The sequence below is a fragment of the Apostichopus japonicus genome, chromosome 1 (genome assembly GCF_037975245.1).
Source record: "Apostichopus japonicus isolate 1M-3 chromosome 1, ASM3797524v1, whole genome shotgun sequence".
NCBI lineage: Eukaryota > Metazoa > Echinodermata > Holothuroidea > Aspidochirotida > Stichopodidae > Apostichopus > Apostichopus japonicus.
Genome location: NC_092561.1, coordinates 11,230,373 through 11,251,709, shown reverse-complemented (window position 1 = coordinate 11,251,709; position 21,337 = coordinate 11,230,373). Strand labels below are relative to the sequence as shown.

The following is a 21,337-nucleotide window of genomic DNA, read 5'->3' as shown; positions in this document are numbered from 1 at the left end:
ACACTTTAGCTTAAACTCAGACATCCATGACCATTTTACAAGACACTCCAGTAATTTACATTTGTATAGTATCCGCTCTAAGATTCACAAAAAATCTTTCAGTTTCTCAGGTACCCAGTTATGGAATTATCTTGATAACACGGTTAAAAATGTCCCATCACTTGCATTTTTTTCTAAAAATCTGAAGCATTTACTTTTATCCAATTACTGAAAAGTTTCAGTTGGCTAAGGTAATACGTATTTTTTTCTTTTTCATTTTTGTCATTACATATATGATAATTCTTTAAATTGTATAATGTTATCATATGTAACGTAAGTACAGTTACATGGTTTATTTGTGTGTGCAACCTTTGTTTTATTGCATGCATTGTTCATTTTTTTCTTTTCTTATTGTCTTTGTATGGGATCTGCCTCGTAAGAGCCTCAGCTTTCTCAGACCTCCACTTTCACATACATTTTCTTCTATTATTGTGTTATATATTTTGAATGTGGAAACAAATAAATGAAATGAAAATGTATATCTGTGCACGCTCCAGGCGCAGCAGCCACCCATTTTTTTTTTGTGGATTGGCTAACACGGTTCGTTTATATTTTGTCAGTGAAGATAGACAGCGGAGTTTACGCTCTTTGATCACGTGACTTTATCAAGCGTATTCTATATTCTTATCCTTTCTTTTACTAGTCTTCGTTACGTTTCTTAGTTTTATTATGCTCCTATGTGGTTTTATTTTGCTATTTTAGTTTTGTTATTTTGTTTTTTACTTGCTTTAAATTTTTTCTTTTTATATCTGTGTTTTAATAATAATAATAAATCCGAGACTTGAATTGCCCATAGATATGTTTCATTCATTGTTGATTTTGATCCCTCATTATTAAATATATATCCTATGGAAAATCGTCAAAATTCGTGATCATGTGTTTATCATATATAGTGAGGAGGTACAGTCCATCACTCCTGCACGTTTTGTTTGATATGATCGTTAAATCAGTATTTATTGCTTTGACAATAGTAATAACGAAAATCGATATTACGCTTAAACTGATTTTTTTTATTCCTCCCCTCTGTGACAATAAGGCTGCTACCGAAGCAGCTCCACGCATAAGCATAAGAGCAGAAACCGGTCTAGCTTTTTCATTAAGAACCAAAGTAATCTTTTAAAAACCCTGGTCACGGTAATCCATCAAATATTTTGGACCATATTTACCAATAAACAGTAACAACCCCCGGCATACTATGATAACAGCCCATCTTTTGCAATTAATTACCAAAGATGATTCGTGAACTTCCTAAAAATAATAAAGGTTCACCAGCTAACCTCTGTAACGTCAGATAGTGGCACCGCCATTTTTTCAAAAGAACCAATTATTTTTTATTAACGGGTCCCAGGCAACAACCTCAATGACCCACACAGGATTTATTCACGTGAAAATAGAAAAGGGACCCAAGGTTCTCAATTTGAGACAATTTTCAGCGAATATTCGACAGCAAATTCAGTTCAGAATAAACGTTAAGATTTTACTTGCTTGCCACCGGTGAACGAACTGTTTTTAATTCATAACAACATCATTTATCTGTTTATATCATGTATTCATGTCAAACTACAATAACAATAAGTTCATGTCAAACTACAATAACAGTAATGCGGACATGAAGATCATGTATAGCTTCGTATAGAACAGTGGCACTTCAATCAAAAGATCATCACAATGAAGTCATTTACTGACCTGAGTGCTGTTCAATGTCATTGTAGTGTTTGCAAATACCTAATTTCGTAAAAATTACGGAGGCGTTAATATCAGTGTTTTCATTTCAATTTTTGTTATACCTTTCCGATAGGAGCATTATTTGGTAGCATGCAAACTACATTGCGTGTACGAATTGGAACTATTTTTTCTGTGGTTATCTTTCTACTTCAATACAGAAAATAAATGTCGTTACAGCTCTGAAACGTTTCGGTGAGCGTCAAATACGATACTGTAGGATTGTTGGAAGCCAGGGAAGTCTGTTTCCATGTTGAAATGAGTAGGCCTATGATAACAAATATCGGAGTTGTTTGAGCAGCGATGTAGACAAGGTTATGTGTACTGCGACTTGGTGTGGTGAGGACTAAACTGGTGCGTCTTAAATTGCGGGTGAATGAGTGGGAATGAAGTTCTACTGAAATGATTTTGATTAGACTATCTAAAAGGGATCAAATGTTTACGATACTACGCTCGGATATTTGCTAAAAGATAGCGATTTTTTTCTTTTGCAAAACCTTGCTTTAATCCTCCCCCCCCCCCTCTAATAAACAAGATGCAGAAATGCTAAGTTTTTCAGTTAATTAATACCCGGCTATATAGTCAGTACAGTAATCTTACAACGAAGTTCAATGAGGTCTCATTTGGGTTCCTCAAGTTCCCAACTATATGGGCCTTACTCATTCATGGCCACATGTGAATGAACATTTAAAACTAAGGGGTCTATTTATCTCAATGGTAGTGATACGAACTGTGACACACAAAAGAGAAAGACTTCGGGAAAATGATAATTACCACCGGTAAATCTATTTTTATAGAGTAAGAGTGTCACCAGAGGGATATTAATGGTTTGATCCCCCCCCCACCCCAAAAAAAAAACGTTGGTGCGCTGTCTTTCTCCGCCTGGGAAAATACTCTGGCTTGCCCTGAGATTTCTGCATTACCGACATCTTCCGCCCCAGCTTATTTATATAAGAATTGTTTTCGTCTTATGTACTGTGTACTTGGTCGCCTGGAAGGTATCAGCTGTCAACCCGGTCATAGAGAAATAGGTTAATAGTTCCGAGGTCAAAGCACCCTGGTCAGAGCAAACCGGGCAGTTCTCTGTGAATAATTTCGACTGAATCGTAATTGCATTGCAAGGACGATTTGTAAGTTGACACTTATTGGTTTCATCAGCTCCATGGTTGCACCAATGAGATTTAAGTACAAAATTGGCGGTAAGATTGAATCTTAAAAAGGAAACAGAACTAGGATGTGGAACCCTATATAAGGACATGCGAGAATGAAAATAATCACTGTATTTACACTCATTGAGCTCTTCACAGTACACTTTTAAAATGGCTCACTTGTCTCAGCAGTTACGTCGTAAAATTGTTCAGTTTTCTGAAGATGGAAAGAGCAACACAGAAATCCGTGATGTTCTATTAGAGGAAGGTGTTTTGATCCACCTAACGACAATACGAAATACAGTTACGCGATGGCGTGTTCACCATACCATCAGAGACCTTCCCAGAAACAGAGCCAGAAGTAAACTTGGTCGAGAAGAGTTGCAGTATATTGATCAACTCATATCTGAAGATCTTGAGATCACCTCTGTCCGTATCCAGAAAAGGATAGAAGAACTTGGATTGGCAGTCACATCGAGTGCAGTTAGAAGAGCCCGCAGACAGAAACTTCAGTGGGTTTGCTCCAGGCCCCGTTATGCTCAACTGATACGACGGAAGAACCAAACCGCCCGACTGGAGTATGCCATAAGATGCATCGAAACGAAGGATCTTTTCTTGAACGCCATCTTCACAGATGAATGTTCCGTAGAAATAGACCATACGGCGAAGATACAGTTCTGGAGAAGAGGGGAGTTGCCGAGACTTATCGGGAAGCCGAAACACCCAACGAAGGTGCACGTGTGGGCTGGGATTTCCTTCAGAGGTGCTACGGATATCATCATCTTTGATGGGATAATGAACAGCGAGTTCTATTGCAATAATCTTTTGCAGCATGGCCTACTTCCATTTGCTAGAGTCGCCTTTCCAGATGGTAATTATCGTTTTATCCAGGACAATGACCCAAAGCACACCAGCCGGTTCACCAAGGCCTTCATGGCCGCAAACAACATCCCTTGGTGGCAAACCCCTCCCGAAAGCCCAGACCTAAATCCGATAGAGATGGTGTGGCATGAGATGAAGCACTGCTTGCGGGTGGAGAAAAAGCCTTTCAACTTAGAAGATTTGAAGAGGATGATTGTGGAATTTTGGCATGAACGTATTACACCAGAGAAGTGCCAGAGATACATCGCACATATACAGAAAGTCCTGACGAAGGTGTTGGAGTTCGAGGGCAAGGCTACCGGACATTAGTGGGAGTGTCGAATTTCAACGGCTCTTTTAAGAGCCACCAAATATTCCAGAAATCGCGTTCTTCTTCTCCTTTATACATGCAAATTGTCTGTTTTCATTCCTATATAAGAATATTTTATTTAACATTATTGGGATGCCTTGTCCCTGTTAAGTTTGAGATTTGCCCGATGTAAAAATATTCCCTTTTATATAATAACTACAGTAAGAAAGTGTGGGTGGGTGGGGGGGGGGGAGATGCATTTGTCAATGCACTTAAAAATGCGCATATTTACACAACTTGACACCCCCTTCCCACTGCTCCACCCTCCCTCCCGCAACAACCTCTACTGCTGTAAGCAGTTCTCGAGTTGATACGGAATGGCTGTCCGTTGTGTTGACCACAAATACCGACCGAAAAAGGTCACTCATGACTCATACACAAAGTGGCTTGGAGTTCCACTTTCTTTATTCCCATCTTCAGACCGATATTTTCTCATACGTTACCGATATTTACCAACTACCAGTCGCCTCAACAGGGTGACCATCACCTCCCTTCACCCATCCCCAAAATTAAAAAGACCTTGCGACTAAAACTACCTATTACGCCGATAATACGCCGCTAGCCATGTACACATCACAGCACGTGTCTTCCTTGCATGAATCTTGCTATGACTAGCTTATATATATTACTGACGTCCAGAGTGTTTGTTTTCCCCAGAATGCCTACGGAGGTAGGCCCACCTGGGGAAAAACGAGGAACGCGCGTACTTATTTTCCAATCACTGCAGCAGGATGAGCTAACAGGTGTTTATAGGGACCCTGGGAGTCTTTGGGCTATTGTTTACCAAAATAGTAAAAAACTTCTTCACAAAATGAGACCACGTACGAAGTTACTAAATTACGGCACTGTAAAACGGGATGGCACGGGGAACGAGCCCCCTACCCACACAAGAATTGTTGTGCCACCCCCCCTTCCCCCCAAAAAATTGCGAACATATTCGGAGACAGTCTGAATGTTTCTCCACTAAGACAATACCTTAACTCATTTGATATCGAGATTACGCAGAATGACATACAGGGTAGGCAATATGATCAGAAAGCCTACATTGAAAGTTACGCCGCACACCTCGCAAGAAAACTACGATAACCTTAAATGAAAAAAACAATATTTTGCACTTGAAGATCTGGCTTCCCCCAAAACGAATGATATGGTTTAGACCCAGTACTTCTTAATACATTGAGATTCCATTTACTAGTCAGAAATATTTTTCACAAATATTGATGCTTAGATAGGCGCTTCCTCACAATAAACGAGCCGCCCCGAAATTCGTTCCGCTTACGTAAAACTTCTATATATATAACACGTGGAAAAACCTGAGTTTTTACACACATAATTCCTATTGACATTGGTCACGGAACATAAGTAGGTCATCTACATTCGAACTTGGCAACTTGCCCAAGTTCATCGCACCATGGGAACGACACAACACATTGAACATGATGTAACATTTCCCCCGCCATCTGGACGCCGAGTGTAAAAATTTTGGTGTAATATGCAAATTATTAATGGTAGTGTACTGTGCGGTTAAAACTTAACCTATTGCGACACACTTAAATTTTTGGAAGTATTTGAGTATTTGGAAGTATCTTTGAAAAGTATTTGGATACTTAAAATGACCATGTACATGCAGTTACTATTTCTCTTTAAGTAAGCTCTACTTAGCATTTTTACCCCTTGTGGATCTTTATTGGAATAAATACGAAATGTATTGATTGACGCCGGTTCTTAACGGTAAGCATTTTTTAAATTGTTGACTGAGCTTCAAAATCCATTTAAAAAAGTCTGTTTTCATGAAGGTTTTATAAAATCGACATATACTAGGTAGGAAAATATTAACTTAACCACATTAACGAAAGTTACTCTATTATCCAAATAAAATGCATGTTTCTCGTACTGAGATCTGAAAAAAACGGGCGGCCATTTTTCTTCTTTTCATGCGCTAATATTATATAGTTTGGAATATGTGGCAACCTTAACAAAATAATTTTTAAGGATAGTTTAGATTTCTTGTAACCCGAATAAAAACTCGGGAATCAAGATAAGGAGGACCATTGGGCGGACGAGAAACATGTTTTGTTTTTTACCGGCCCTTCTTCAAAGTTGCATATTGAATGTATGACATTGAGTCTCGTAACTAAGTGAGTTGAACCATAGATGATACCGGTTGTAGTTACGATACCGGGAAACTGCCGATTGTGTGAAATCCGACTACCGCACAACGCTAATCGTGGAATATTTCGATTTAATCCCTCCATGAAATGATCGTGAAAGGTTACGTTGTAAAACTGACCGCAAAAACGGTGAATAATTGTGCGAATTTCGTACAAAATTTTTCGTCCGAATTTTTCAACGATTTTTTAAATCGCCCAAAATTGCATAATTTCGAATAACGTCGAATAAAATCGTGAAAAATCGCATTTAATCGAAATTATACGATCGTTTAGCGATCACAGTACTGTAGTCCTACACATTCTATAAATGTTTCTTCAATTTCACATCATACGTATTTAACCTATGCCTTACTTTACTCATTGTCTATTTACTGTGTACAATTAAACATGGAATATCTGTACACGCTCCAGGCGCAGCAGCCACCCATTTTCAATAATTTATATTTACATTTTCAGATCACAAAAAGTTGGCAGGTAAAGCCGCAGGCACTGCATCTCGGTGCACAAATATTGGTAATGAGCATGGGCAGGTGCTTAGATCTGTCATGACAGATTCAGAGGGAGGTCTCGCAGACATGGCAACAGGGCTGATGCAACGGTATCGACTGGCAAATGAGATGCCACCCCCAAAGTTTATGTACGTTGACGGTGGTTGTTGCCTTTGTACTGAGAATTATTCGAAGCTGAAGGAGATGTTCCATGAATGGAGTGATCTTGTCATACGGCTGGATATCTGGCATTTCTTGCGTCTATTTTCTCTTGGCTGCACATCACAGTCACATGCTCACTACCCTGCCTTTATGTCTCAATTGTCTGCCTGCATTTTTGAGTGGGACACTGCAGATTTAGCCCAGCTACGATGTGCAAAGGAAGCAGAATTGGGTGCGAGTGGTGTCTGGAGTCTCGAGAAGGAGACTGTGGCCTTGCACATCACTACGGAGGACCTGCAGCTGCAGGCGACGTACTTGAGGAACTGATGACACAACACGTCTGATCAAGGAGGTAATAGGTATCTTTAAGGGTCTCCTTGGGAGAAGAGACTGGCAAAGATATATTCCTGCCCTGTAAAGCCTGGTGCAACAGCCAGCAAAGACCTGTTTGGGAGAGTACTTGAATGCGTTTGCAGCTATCATAAGGTAAGATTTATTCCATTATTTTATCAGCAACAGTGGAACTGAAAGAATCATTCTCAATTCAGCAAATTTGATTTCAGGCTGGGATATATAATCTGCTGTTAAGGCTCAAGCTGTAAAATTAGCACAGCTATATCAAATACAAACCAATGAAAAGTGCAGCACGTACTGCACATGCATGAGCCACATGCATGTACACCCGCATGGGCATCATGCATGTACGCCCGCATGGGCATCATGATTATTGCTGTCACTATAGGCCTACCAGTTGTGCAAAACTCAACTTAACTATTTATCACGCTTCACAGTTATTACTATATCCTTTATATATACAGTTACTTCACAGTGGTCTTGAAGAACTTAATCTTGTGCACTCCATGGCTTGCCTTAGTCTTTAGTTGAATTAAATGCTGTCTACAATTACTTATGTCATAGAGCATATATACATGTCAAAGGCTGATTAAATGCAAGACCTTCATCCCTTATAACTTTAAATCAACACCTCAAAGGTAGTCGGTATTAATTGGCCCCAAATTATAGAATGCTATTATTGTTAGAATTAAGTTTTCAAAAAGTACTTTCCTGGAGGTCTTAATTTACTTTCTAAATTGTTCTCAGACATTCTAAATGAATTACACACCAATCATGACTGGATGTTTCAGTGAGGTAAACTTCCTCCAGAAGGTTAAGAAAAACTGTTTAAAAATCTTGACCAAAGGTGACCATATTTTAATATCTAGCCCATATTTGGGGCCAATACAGCATAACTTTAAAGTGACTTGAGTACATTGCATAAATGCACTTCAGTTGAGTTGAGTTCTGAAATATACTGTTGAAATTTTTACTAATTAATCTAAACATTTCTTTCTGTTTTGCATCTGTTATAGCCATTAGTTCAAAAAAAGGACAAGATGCCCCATCGACATCCACGTCCTACAGATTGGTACCCAGTGAAGGCCAATTCAAGAAAAGAAGTTCTACTGCTTCTGAGAATGAGGTTACTCTATTGGTTTTTAGTTTGAATGATCTGTAGATATGTCATAAGTAGAGTTTCAGTAATTATACATTGAGCCTAGCTATGTGGTCAATTAAAATGCCTCTAATTGGTTATACAATTAAACTTAATGTAATGCATGATCAGCAATATATTTCCAACTGCATGTTTGGGGGGGGGGGGGGGGATGCGGAAGGGGCTGCAACAGATGAAAAGATGAAAAGTGCTCTTGACCATGGTTTCCCCATTCCAGACCCACCATTCACAGACAAACAGGTTAGCTATACTCTTTAATAACTTATCAGGATATAGCTAGAGGTGTAAAGGAGAAGAAAAAGAAAGTGAAATTCTTTTTATCCACACATTACATGTAAAGCAACTATGTTGTGTCTCTCCTTTTACAGGATCGTGATCAAGAGGATGTCGTTGAGGAGGATCCTGCGGCTTTGAGGAATGCAGCTGACATTGACTGTGGTGAAGATGTCAGCACTGATTCACGGGGCATCCCAGGCTGGGAGAAGGTTGGAGCATTGGCCCAGGCGCTGCTGGACCTAAAGGGAATCAGCCTTACCTCGTCAGACGCCAAGAAGATCACCAAACTGTACAATGACCTCGCTGACTTTGACAAGCAGCCTCTGACATACCGACTGAGAATGAAAGCATCAAAAGGATGGTTTGCCAGGTCTAAGCATGGTAATGTGGGTGCTGAGGTAGTAAAAAGGTGAGAACTTTAACATTTATTCCAGTGGACATGTCTTAGCTGAGGACAACAATTGCATCAAAAAGTAAATACTTGACACACATTAATATGACATTCCTTTTTCCTCCTCTTTTCTTAATAGATGCTTCTTGTCTGCTGGATCACCAGCATCATATCCGAACAAAAGCCGGGTTGTCGAAGCCCTGTGTATTCTTCTCTGTGAGAAAATACCACAGGCAAGAAAGAATGACGGATACACTTCAAGATAGAGGCTCATCCTTTCCGAATATAACAAGGTCCGCCAACGGCTCCTCAACAGTGAAGACCTACTCGAGGGGACAGAATTGGTGTTGTTTCATCTAAATGAAACAACGCTGACACGATGGTACAACGAAAAGACGAGGAGAGATGAAGTCACCATGCTCCTGCAGGGACGTCAACTACCACCATCCCGTGTCCCTGCAGAACAACCTCTCCCACCGGCAAAGGAAGGACCGTCCAGACTGGTGTCTCCACCAATCCCCTTTGAGTTACCTGAACCAGAGGACAGGACTGGTCTGGCAAATGTCAGAAGAAGTAATGTGCCATCTACATCAGGTAATGATAGTTTTAGGGTTCTTTGGTCAATGTTTGCAATGAAAACAAAGTGTTATTCTGAAGCACAAAAAACTACCCTATAGCATATTGTGCACATCACCTTGTCCTGGGACATGTAAATCATTTAAACTGAGTACTGAAAAGCATGCAGTTTGTGTTAAACGGGACTGTTTGCAACAAGTTTGGCTTTACCCCCTTGGTACAGAAGATTAATAAACCAACTTTTGCGCTAAGACGTGGCAGATCTCTCTATTTTAGAGCAATGTTAGACTTACAGATTTGACCAATGAGGTATCCCTGTTGTTCTAAAATATATAATTTTAGATCCATGTTAGAACACGTCTCAGCCTTTGACAATAGAGTTTATAATTTAAGAGCATGATGTCAGTGCACCTGAAATTCTAAATACAACTTTCAGTTACGAACAACTTGCGCTGCAGATGAAACTGTTATCTTTTCAAAATTATATACCCTACAAGGCGAAACGTAGACCAGTCTCCTGAAATTTGTAAAGGATTGATGGACATAATAACATCGCCGGTAAGAAATAGTCTTACAGATTTGACAAAGTAGATATATTCTGTATCTTTCTGTATTGCACTAGGCAGGTATTTATCAAAACATTACTTTACCGATATAGCAGTTCCGTGAATTTGTAGACTTGGCCTACTGACACTGTACTGTGTCGGCTGCAGCACTGAGCAAAGGCCTTGTTGTTACTAATTTATTATTACTTGGACTTAATTGTTAATGCGAACTGCTAACATAAGTCCATAAAAGCCAACTCTGTAGTTCAGTATGTTACACAAACCGAGGTTGGCTAATAATATTAACAAACAATTCTGCACTCGATTTTATTATGCATACAATGGTGTTGTCACATTTGCATTTCCTAGGAAAATAATAATAATCTCGGGAGAACACATGCGATTAAATCCCTCATTAGGTCGTTTGGTTCATTGATCGTCGCTCAACATAACAGCATATAGGCTAGTGCTATGAAATCTTGAAAAGCGAAAATCACAGAATTTGTTTTTCCCACCTATACTTCTTTTAAAATGTATTTTCATGTGTGAATCACTTCACTTCAACGTCTGAACCATATGAAGTTATGGGTGCAGGCCTGGTTGATTAATTCCTTAGAATTCAGTTATGGATGCATTGACCTCAGCCTGTATCCCAATCATAGATTTGTATAATATTTTTTATTTTCGGTCTCGTTGGTTTAAAATACGGTAAGTCTGACGTCATTTGTATGATGCATAAGTCGCTACTACGGACAAGGTACACAAGGTAGTAGCTTACACAATAATACACGAAATGCATGAAAGCCTTGCTCCAACAGAAAAAGGATGAAGCAAATGAAGTAGGAGAAAAAAACAGAAATACTACACAGAACAGTACCACCAGGGGTAATGAGCGAAGCAACGAGGAACATGTACAGTAGTTAGTGGGTTTAATGCAACCGCCCCATCAGATAGGCCTAATATTGTAAATGAAGAAAAGAGATGGACTGACTTGGGTCATCTTCGAGCTATGGTGGAAAACTTGATGCAAGAGATGGCAACCTTGTCCGAGGATGTGGCATGCATCCAAGAAGCGCAAACCCGTGTTTCATTGGAAGAGACATCAGGGATTTTTTCAGAAAGTAGAACATGTACGAGGAACATGTACAGTAGTTAAGTGGGTTTAATGCAACCGCCCCATCAGATAGGCCTAATATTGTAAATGAAGAAAAGAGATGGACTGACTTGGGTCATCTTCGAGCTATGGTGGAAAACTTGATGCAAGAGATGGCAACCTTGTCCGAGGATGTGGCATGCATCCAAGAAGCGCAAACCCGTGTTTCATTGGAAGAGACATCAGGGATTTTTTCAGAAAGTAGAACATGTACGAGGAACATGTACAGTAGTTAGTGGGTTTATGCAACCGCCCCATCAGATAGGCCTAATATTGTAAATGAAGAAAAGATATGGACTGACTTGGGTCATCTTTGCGCTATGGTGGAAAACTTCATGCAAGAGATGGCAACCTTGTCCGAGGATGTGGCATGCATCCAGAAGCGCAAACCCGTGTTTCATTGGAAGAGACATCAGGCATTTTTTCAGAAAGTATGGGTTTGCTACACAATGTTCTTGACTATTTGAGTCCTAGTTTTTACCAACGGCTGCCGCAACTTCTACTCCGCTGTTGGTCAACACACAACCGCTGGTTGGCACCACCAGTAGGTTGAGCGAGCAGTCTGGGGCCTCTGAGTTTCTACCTCAGACATTTTTACCTACAGCTGCCTCAACATCTACTCCGCCGCCGGTCATAACACAACCAATGGTTGGCACCACCAGTACCTTGAACCAGCAGTCTGGGGCCACTGGGTTTCTTTCTCAGACATTCCTGCAATCTTTATCATCTTATTCAAATTCAATTCAAATTCAAATAAACTTTATTAAGCACCAAAAATGGGCAATTAAATGCTCGCAATAAGACAATACAATGATAAGATGGAATAAGAATAATACAAATAGTATATATACATGAAAATACACTAAGCGGACCAACCGAATACAATTGCACTTAAGCTTGCCAGTCAAATATTCAACAGAGAGGAGATGGTAAGGTGCAACTGCAATGGCAGCCACGGGAGAGACGCCCTTCCGCCGCAGAAGCTTGATTTACTAAGGAAGTGTTTTTTTGAATTAACACAAACCCCACCCAGTAGGCAAGCAGTTGTTTGGAGAGCGGCAACAACTTCACTGGATGCTTGCTTCCGCAGCAAGCGATCCTATCAAAAGAAAACACAAGTAGGCATTTAGTGGACTCGAGTCACTATGAACTTCACCTTAATATTACTTTTTATTTGTTCCTACAATACATTTCTTCTGTTTTGTGTGCAGAAACATTCATGTTGTTGTGTGTATGTTCATGTATGTACCATACAGTATGCAGTTGAGTATGGCACCCCATACTCTAACCAGTACTGAAGCAGAGAGGGTGGGGTGGGAGGGGTTGGTGCAAATTTAGTCCCCAAACTGTTCAAGACAACAACAAAATATAACTTTTAAGGGGTGCTTTAAGCTATAGTGTTTGTACGTGGTTGACCGAACTGTATTTCTTTTACATACTATAGGCTATGACTGCCATGACATGATGATTTCAGGCTTCCATCTTCATTGTTTCACCACTGTACATAGTTAGGTTGACCTACATAATATTTTGTTTTATGCACAGACACCTTTTCAGTGTACAGTAGGTTATACTGTACATGTGGCATCTCTCTTCCAATAGAGCAAATTGTAATATCTTATTGTTGTAGACTAGTCCTGCAGTTTTGTCAATATAGTGCTACACATTCTGTAAATGTTTCTTCAATTTCACATCATACGTATTTAACCTATGCCTTGCTTTACTCATCGTCTATTTACTATGTACATTTTAACATGGAATATCTGTGCACGCTCCAGGTGCAGCAGCCACTCATTTTTGTGAATCAACCGTTGTGTACTGCAGTTACGGCTAACACGGTTTGTTTATATTTGACAGAGGACATAGCGGAATTTATGTTCACGTTTACTGTTTACAGTGAGTTGCAGTTATGCTTTTAATAAATCTTGACAATGGGGTACTGGTACTGTGAGGACATGGTGTCTAGAGTAATTTATTTTATTTTTCAGGTACTCCTGTGATTTGAAGGCGGTCCGGCTTCTCCGTGAACGAACTCTGGGTAATTCATCTACCAAGGTTCAGAAGCAAATTCTTGAACAGCAGTCTGAAGTCTATCTTCAGAGAGTCTTGCAATTTTTGAAGGCAAGAGAACTATTCCACACGCAAGCGGAGAAAGGAATGTTGAAGATAACAGCTCCTTGCGAAGAACACCCCTTCTATGCAACCCATGCCAGCAGCACCAAGGTTTCTGGCTGTGTTCGTCAGAGATGTTATGACACGTCTAGATGAAGTGAAGGCAAAGATCACTTCAACATACGGAACAGTCTTGAAACTGGATTCTACAAAAAAGGTGAGCATCATTTCAGATGCAACATAAACGTAGACATTCTAGGAAATATGTCAGATATATTCAATAATTTATATTTACATTTTCAGATCACAAAAGGCGGGTAAAGCTGCAGGCACTGCATCTTGGTGCACAAATATTGGTAATGAGCATGGGCAGGTGCTTATGTCTGTCATGACAGATTCAGAGGGAGAAGGTCTCCTAGACATGGCAACAGGGCTGATGCAACGGTATCGACTGGCAAACGAGATGCCATCCCCAAAGTTATTGTATGTTGACCGTGGTTGTTGCCTTTGTACTGGGAATTATTCGAAGCTGAAGGAGATGTTCCATGAATGGAGTGATCTTGTCATACTGCTGGATATCTGGCATTTCTTGCGTCGATTTTCTCTTGGCTGCACATCACAGTCACATGCTCTCTACCCAGCCTTTATGTCTCGATTGTCTGCCTGCATTTTTGAGTGGGGACACTGCAGATTTAGCCCAGCTACGACGTGCAAAGGAAGCAGAATTGGGTGCGAGTGGTGTCTGGAGTCTCGAGAAGGAGAATTTGGCCTTGCACATCAATAAGAAGGAGCTGCACTGCAGGCGACGTACTCGAGGAACTGAAGACACAACACGTCTGATCAAGGAGGTAATAGGTTTGTTTCTTCCGAGAGGGGTAAAGATACCATGGGCATTCCTCTTCTACACCCTGATTCTATCCAGATGATATGGGATGAGCAGCAGCGCCACGTGCAGTGCATCCAAGATTCGGAGGATCCCAGTATCCAGCTGTACACTCAGACAGGTTCACTAGTGAAAGATGGGCAGAGGCTTCCTATGTACCAATGCGCTAGAGGGTCATTCCTCTATCATTGCAGGTTGAACATCGATCTGGATCGAGTCCTCTCGTGAAAAGAAAAATGCCGAAAGAAGGCCTCACCGCATCCCAATGGCATGATAGACTGAAGCAGTATGCAGTAGGAACATTTAAGTTTGGCAGAGGACAGCGACCAAAGAAGGGTCTCCTTGGGAGAAGAGACTGTCAAAGATAGATTCCTGCCCTGTAAAGCCTGGTGCAACAGCCAGCAAAGACCTGTTTGGGCGAGTACTTGAACGCGTTTGCAGCTATCATACGGTAAGATTTATTCAGTTATTTTATCAACAACAGTGGAAATAAAAGTATCCTTCTCAATTCAACAAATTTGATTTTAGGCTGGGGTATATAATCTGCTGTTAAGGCTCAAGCTGTAAAAGTAGCACAGCTATATCAATTACAAACCAATGAAAAGCGCAGCACGTACTGCCCATGCATGATGAGCCACATGCATGTACACCCGCATGCGCAACATATGTTTATTGCTGTCACTCTAGGCCTACCAGTTGTGTAAAACTCAACTTAACTATTTATCACACTTCACAGTTATCACTTTATCCTTTATCTATACAGTTATTTCACAGTGGTTTTAAAGCAATTAATCTGGTGCACTCCATAGCCTGCCTTAGTCTTAAGTTGAATTAAATGTTGTCTTCAATTACTTATGTCATAGAGCATATATGTAAAAGGCTGAATTAGTTGCTGTACTACCAGAAGAAAAGAGCCTTCGAGGAGGAGCAAAACGGGACGTCCAAGAGAAGGCCTTATAATAGGAAAAGCACATTCAACAAATGCAAGAACTGTCAGTTACCAAAAACGAAGGAGTTTGGACACAGCCGGCACATTTAAATTAATGTTGCTCACTAGTAAAATAATTTTTACAGAAATCTAGTATTTAGCTGTTATTGTTTATTACAACTAGCTAGGGCCTATACATGCTATGCATGGACGTTTCCCGCGGCATCGATCACATTCACCAATTAATGCAATATGTATCCCTTCTTTTCATTTTTGTCTTTAGAGTGATTTTCTCCACCGTGTCCCAGTTGGCTGGGCAGCCAACATGAGTGAGGGAGACAGGCTCTTTTATGGAAGAACTCTTTTTATATCAAAGGGAAGACGGAAGGAAAGCCTGCAGCTTTGGTGGCACCCTCCCTAGCCTCCCACTACGAGAAAACCAGTTGTTTCACAGTACTTCTCCAAGAGGCTGTTCTTATGGATGCAAAGATGAATGTACCGGGTTGACTTCCTCTGTCCCACTTGCAACATCTCCTTGAGGTCGAAGGGCATTTACAATCGAGTTCGACTAGTTCTTGATGTTAGTGATTTCTACTACCTGGCAGCAGAGTACATGGATTGTAAACAGTGGTACATTCATCTCGTACGATGATAGGATGATGAACCAACTGACGGACGCCATGCGGGTATCTTTTCCAGGACTGTTGACCAGGAAGTATGCGCGTGATCGATCGATACTGAGCCTGCTAAGAGCACACACTTTGGGGAACAGCTCAACTGCTATGCAACACAACATCTTGGAGCGTCACAGCGAAAAATGGCTCTGGAAGCAACTGCAGTATCTTTCTGCTTGCAAACATCACCAGAATGCCATGAGGGCTCTGAACATGCCAACTCAACAGTATGAAGAAACTGTAACATTCAAGGCCTTCCCTACAGCAAGATGGTTTCTTGCCTGCTACGTGCGTGACGTTTGGGGGAGAATAGAAATGTTAAAAGCAGCAATGACATCTGTCTATGGCACAATACTGAAGATTGACTCCACCAAAAAGGTAATTATTACTTTGTTTTTAATAGTTTTATGTTGTTTGTCTTTTTCTTCTTAATACTGTTTTATTCAATAGTTAATTTTCTTTCATTTCTATACATGGTTCCCTTATTAGATTGGAGTTGAGGGAGGGGGTGGGATTATGCCCCAACTTATGCGCAAAGACCATGCTAATCTTTTCTTTATTGTTCCAATTTTAGTTTATTTTAGTCCCAGCTTAAGCAAACTGTAACCGAAGGCACAGTAAGTCTCAGAAGGTAAAAAGGTTTTATTGATCTTTCTAAGTTAATTTTTAAATTAAACTACTATTAGAGATTATTCACTTGAGTTGGTATCTTTTTGTGATTTATAGGGCAATGATTGGAACAACCTTAGGTCCTGCAACTTCAGTGGATGCCAGCCCACTTGTGGAGGCCCTTTGCATCAAGCTGGAGTCTGTGCAATCTTCACCGCAAAAACAACTATTCAGTACTTCATTGACCATGACCTTTGAAGAGTTCAAGGCTTCAGAGTACCAGTTGCCAGCAATGCAGGAGGAACAAAGGAAGGAGGTTCAGAAGGAGCGAGAGAAGACTGAAGCACAATAAAAGTGTGTGGAGAAAGGGTGTGAAAAGCCTGGTGGTCCCAGAAAGTCTTCAAAGTCTATAAAACCAACATTTCGATTTCACAACAAGTTGACAGGGGACTCGATGTTGGCTTGTACTGAAAGAGCAAGACAGGTAGCAGCGATTGTTAAAAGGCAAAAAAGCAGTGGTATTTTTGGAAAACAACTGTCAAAGGAAGAGGTGTTTAAATATAGCTTAAAACCAGACTGAATACAGTCAGTGCATAGTTTGTTAACTCTGCAAAGAAGTCAATAACAATAAAGGTATTTGCAGGTTTTATTGATCTTTCTATGTTAATTTTTAAATTAAATTATTATTGGAGATTATTCACTTGAGTTTGGTTTCTTTTTGTGATTTCTAGGCAATGATTGGAACCTTAGGTCCTGCAACTTCAGTGGATGCCAGCCCACTTGTGGAGGCCCTTTGCATCAAGCTGGAGTCTGTGCAATCATCATCGCAAAAACGTCAAGGTAGAACAATTTCCAGTTGGAAACTAGTCCTGGACAAGTATCATCATATCAGAAATCTGGTAACATGCCACAACAGATTAATGCAGGAAACAAACATCCAGCTGTATGAACTTAACCAGACCAGCCTTCTTTCATGGGAAGTTCAAACTTGCAATACAAGCTAATATGATTTTCCATTATTAAACACACTAACAACACCATATTGCTGTTCAGTTATTAGCACCATAAATTTCCTTATTGCTGTGTTAGGTGGAGTGCAAGAGAGAAGAAAATGGAAAGAAAGGTTCTCACCCAAGCCATGCCCCCACCAGTTGCCATGGAAGCAAAAGAGCCTCTCCCTGCTCCAAGATTGCTTCTTCCAAAAAGGATTCTTTACCCAGCCCAGACACTCCATCAGTTTAAAACAGTACAAAACCTTCCGACTGAGGGCCAACAAAGGGTCATTACAAACCATCAAAATGTGGCTAGAACACCACCCACAGCTGCTGCCAGTGTATACAACAGCCCCATCACAATATCTGTGCCAAAAGCAACGTTGTACTACCAGAAAAAAACGCGAGGGAGAAAGGCAAGGGAATGAAAACCCCAAAAGAAAATACATCAGGAAGTCAACCTTCAATTTATGCCATTCATGTCAAATGTCAAAGACAAAAGACTTTGGTCACAGTCACCACATTGGAAGGTTAGGAGTGGACACTTTTTGCCCAGCTGTAGAAGGGAAACAATACGTATCTAAAGAGGCTTGAGTGGTGAGTATTTATTGTTACTTTAAATTGATAACTCTTTGCACCTCACTCTTTCCTAGCTGTCAACATATATTCTACATTCTCTCACACTTACATTCGCATTAATTTATTTATTTATTTTCACAGGCTATAGGGCCTATTGGGCTGTGTGGCTGGAAACAGATCCAGGATATAGGAGAGGTGCTCTTCAGGCTGCATGATGTCCATCATACACCTGTGGAAGAGGCTTACTATTTCAGGAGTTACAAGTGTTGTATCCAACACGGTACAGAGACGATTCACATCATACTGGAAGGTTCATGCAGAAGAAGCCAGCAACGTCACACAGACAAACCGTTATACAAGGAACGGTTGGTCTCAGAAGGTGAGAAAGTGTCATTTACAGTGAGGATCAAGTAACAATATAACCTTGATTATTTTACAGCATAAAATATGCAATATCTCGATAATTGTCATTTGTCTCAGATCAATGGTAGGTGGAAATTCTGGGCCAGCAACATCAGTGGATGCCAGCCCACTTGTTGAGGCTATTTGTCTTAAACTGGAGTCAGTCTGCCACTCTCCGGAAAAGATCTAGGGAAAGAAGACCGTATCCAGATGGAGGCTAATCCTCGACAAGTACCATGACATCAGGAATCTGGTGACGTTGCATGACAGGCTCATGGCTACAACAAATCTGCATTTGTATGAACTGAACCAGACAACTTTTCTCACTTGTTCAGATTTCATACCAGTTATTAATTCTTTGCATAGGTAACACCAATTATGATGCCAGGCTTGTTAGTACCAATTTTTTTTTTGTCATGTATCCAGGTGGAATTCCAGACAGAAGAAATTGGAGAAGAGGGTGCTGACCCAAGCCCTGCCACCACCTGCTACAATGGAGGCATCAACATCCACTCCCTCCTTCCAGTACACTCCTGCCGCAACTCCTCATTCAGTGCCTCATGATTTTCAATGAAGTCTTGTGTCTCCTGGCATTCACGCATCACCTCTCCCCCAACTAGTGGTCTGGTTGCTCTGGCAGCTGACAGAGTGGACCCCCCCCCCAATTCAAACTCCAGATTCTGCAATCAAGTTCTGTACCACCGTCATTTCCCAGGACCACCCTGTACTACCAGAAGAAAAGAGCCTTGGAGGAGGAGCAAATCGGGACGTCCAAGAGAAGGCCTTACAATAGGAAAAGCTCGTTCAACAGATGCAAGCACTGCCAATTCATCTCGTACGATGATAGGATGATGAACCAACTGACGGACGCCATGCGGGTATCTTTTCCAGCACTGTTGACCAGGAAGTATGCGTGTGATCGATCTGTACTGAGCCTGCTAAGAGCACGTACTTTGGGGAACAGCTCAACTGCTATGCAACATAACATCTTGGAGCGTCATAGCGAACAATGGCTCGGGAAGCTACTGCAGTATCTTTCTGCTTGCAAACATCACCAGAATGCCATGAGGGCTCTGAACATGCCAACTCAACAGTATGAAGAAACTGAAACATTCAAGGCCTTCCCTACAGCAAGATGGTTTCTTGTGTACTATGTGTGTGACGTTTGGGGGAGAATAGACATGTTAAAGCAGCAATGACATCTGTCTATGGTACAATACTGAAGATTGACTCCACCAAAAAGGTAATTATTACTTTGTTTTTATAGTTTATTTTGTCTTTTTCTTCTTAATACTGTTTTATTCAATAGTTAATTTTCTTTCATTTCTATACTTGCATGGTTCCCTTATTAGATTGGACTTGAGGGAGAGGTGGGATTATGCTCCAACTTATGCGCAGGGACCATGCTAATCTTCTCTGTATCGTTTCCAATTTTAGTATATTTTAGTCCCAGCATAAGCACACTGTAACGGAAGGCACAGTTAGTCTCAGAAGGTAAAAAGGTATTATTGATCTTTCTAAGTTAATTTTTAAATTCAACTATTATTGGAGATTATTCACTTGAGTTGGTTTCTTTTTGTGATTTATAGGGCAATGATTGGAATAACCTTAGGTCCTGCAACTTCAGTGGATGCCAGCCCACTTGTGGAGGCCCTTTGCATCAAGCTGGACTCTGTGCAATCTTCAAGGTAGTGCAATTTCCAGTTGGAAACTAGTCCTGGACAAGTATCATCATATCAGAAATCTGGTTAACATGCCACAACAGATTAATGCAGGAAACAAACATCCAGCTGTATGAGCTAAACCAGACCACCCTTCTTTCATGGGAAGTTCAAACTTGCAATACAAGCTAATATGATTTTCCATTATTAAATAGACTAACAACACCATATTGCTGTTCAGTTATTAGCACCATAAAATTCCTTATTGCTGTGTTAGGTGGAATGCAAGAGAAAAGAAAATGGAAAGAAAGGTTCTCACCCAAGCCATGCCCCCACCAGTTGAAAAAGTGTAATTTACAGTGAGGATCAAGTAACAATATAACCTTGATTATTTTACAGCATAAAATATGCAATATAATATCTTGATACTTGTCATTTGTCTCAGAGCAATGGTAGGTGGAAATTCAGGGCAAACAACATTGGTGGATGCCAGCCCACTTGTTGAGGCTATTTGTCTTAAACTGGAGTCAATCTGCCACTCTCCAGAAAAGATCAAGGGAAAGATGACCAGTGCCCTGCTCATCTTCTATGTAACATTCCAACTTAAATATTTATGCCGTCGAAGTGAGCACATTTATGAGTTACACTGTGTACCAACATATATTAGTACACTCAGGGTCTTAAAATAAAGGGTGGCGAAGGGCGAAGGCCCTTGTGAGCGCTAAAAAAGCCCTTAAAGCAAAACTGCGAGGGGGGAAAGTTTTTTAAAATATAAGAAAAAGTTAATTTGAAAGAGGTTTGTGCATAATTACTTTTGACATAGTTCTTCACTTGTTAACGCTTATTTTACCTTTACTTACTTAACCAAGATTCTTAATGATGTAAACAGGCTCCATTTCCTGTTTATAGTCAGTAAGCTGCTGGCTTCACAGTTTATCCTTTTACTTAAGATACTGCATCAGATCAGAAGTTAATTGTCTCTTCTGCAGTTTTTGTATATAAATTTAGTGTCCATTAGCATGTGGGTTGCCTCTTTACTACAGGACTCCCTTGTTCTTAGAAAAGTTGGCATCATCATTGCT

General features: G+C 40.5%; 1 protein-coding gene, 1 long non-coding RNA gene and 1 other non-coding gene across 3 annotated transcripts; 2 read left to right on the top strand and 1 right to left on the bottom strand.

Moving 5' to 3' along the window:
- Positions 1-9,419: 9,419 nt before the first annotated feature.
- On the top strand, positions 9,420-20,320 carry LOC139971974 (uncharacterized; the record flags this gene model as incomplete). The annotated part of the gene is made up of 6 exons (XM_071978845.1): positions 9,420-9,735; positions 14,218-14,375; positions 15,944-16,239; positions 16,739-16,937; positions 17,353-17,461; positions 17,633-20,320. Coding segments are annotated over 6 exons (1,653 nt in total), but the record flags the coding sequence as incomplete, so codon positions are not given.
- LOC139967507 (uncharacterized) lies at positions 9,752-13,940 on the top strand. Its single transcript, XR_011793022.1, has 2 exons — positions 9,752-13,744; positions 13,831-13,940. It is a non-coding gene; the product is annotated as an uncharacterized lncRNA (long non-coding RNA).
- Positions 19,986-20,052, bottom strand: LOC139972405 (U6 spliceosomal RNA). Its single transcript, XR_011794832.1, has one exon. It is a non-coding gene; the product is annotated as a U6 spliceosomal RNA (small nuclear RNA).
- Positions 20,321-21,337: the final 1,017 nt, after the last annotated feature.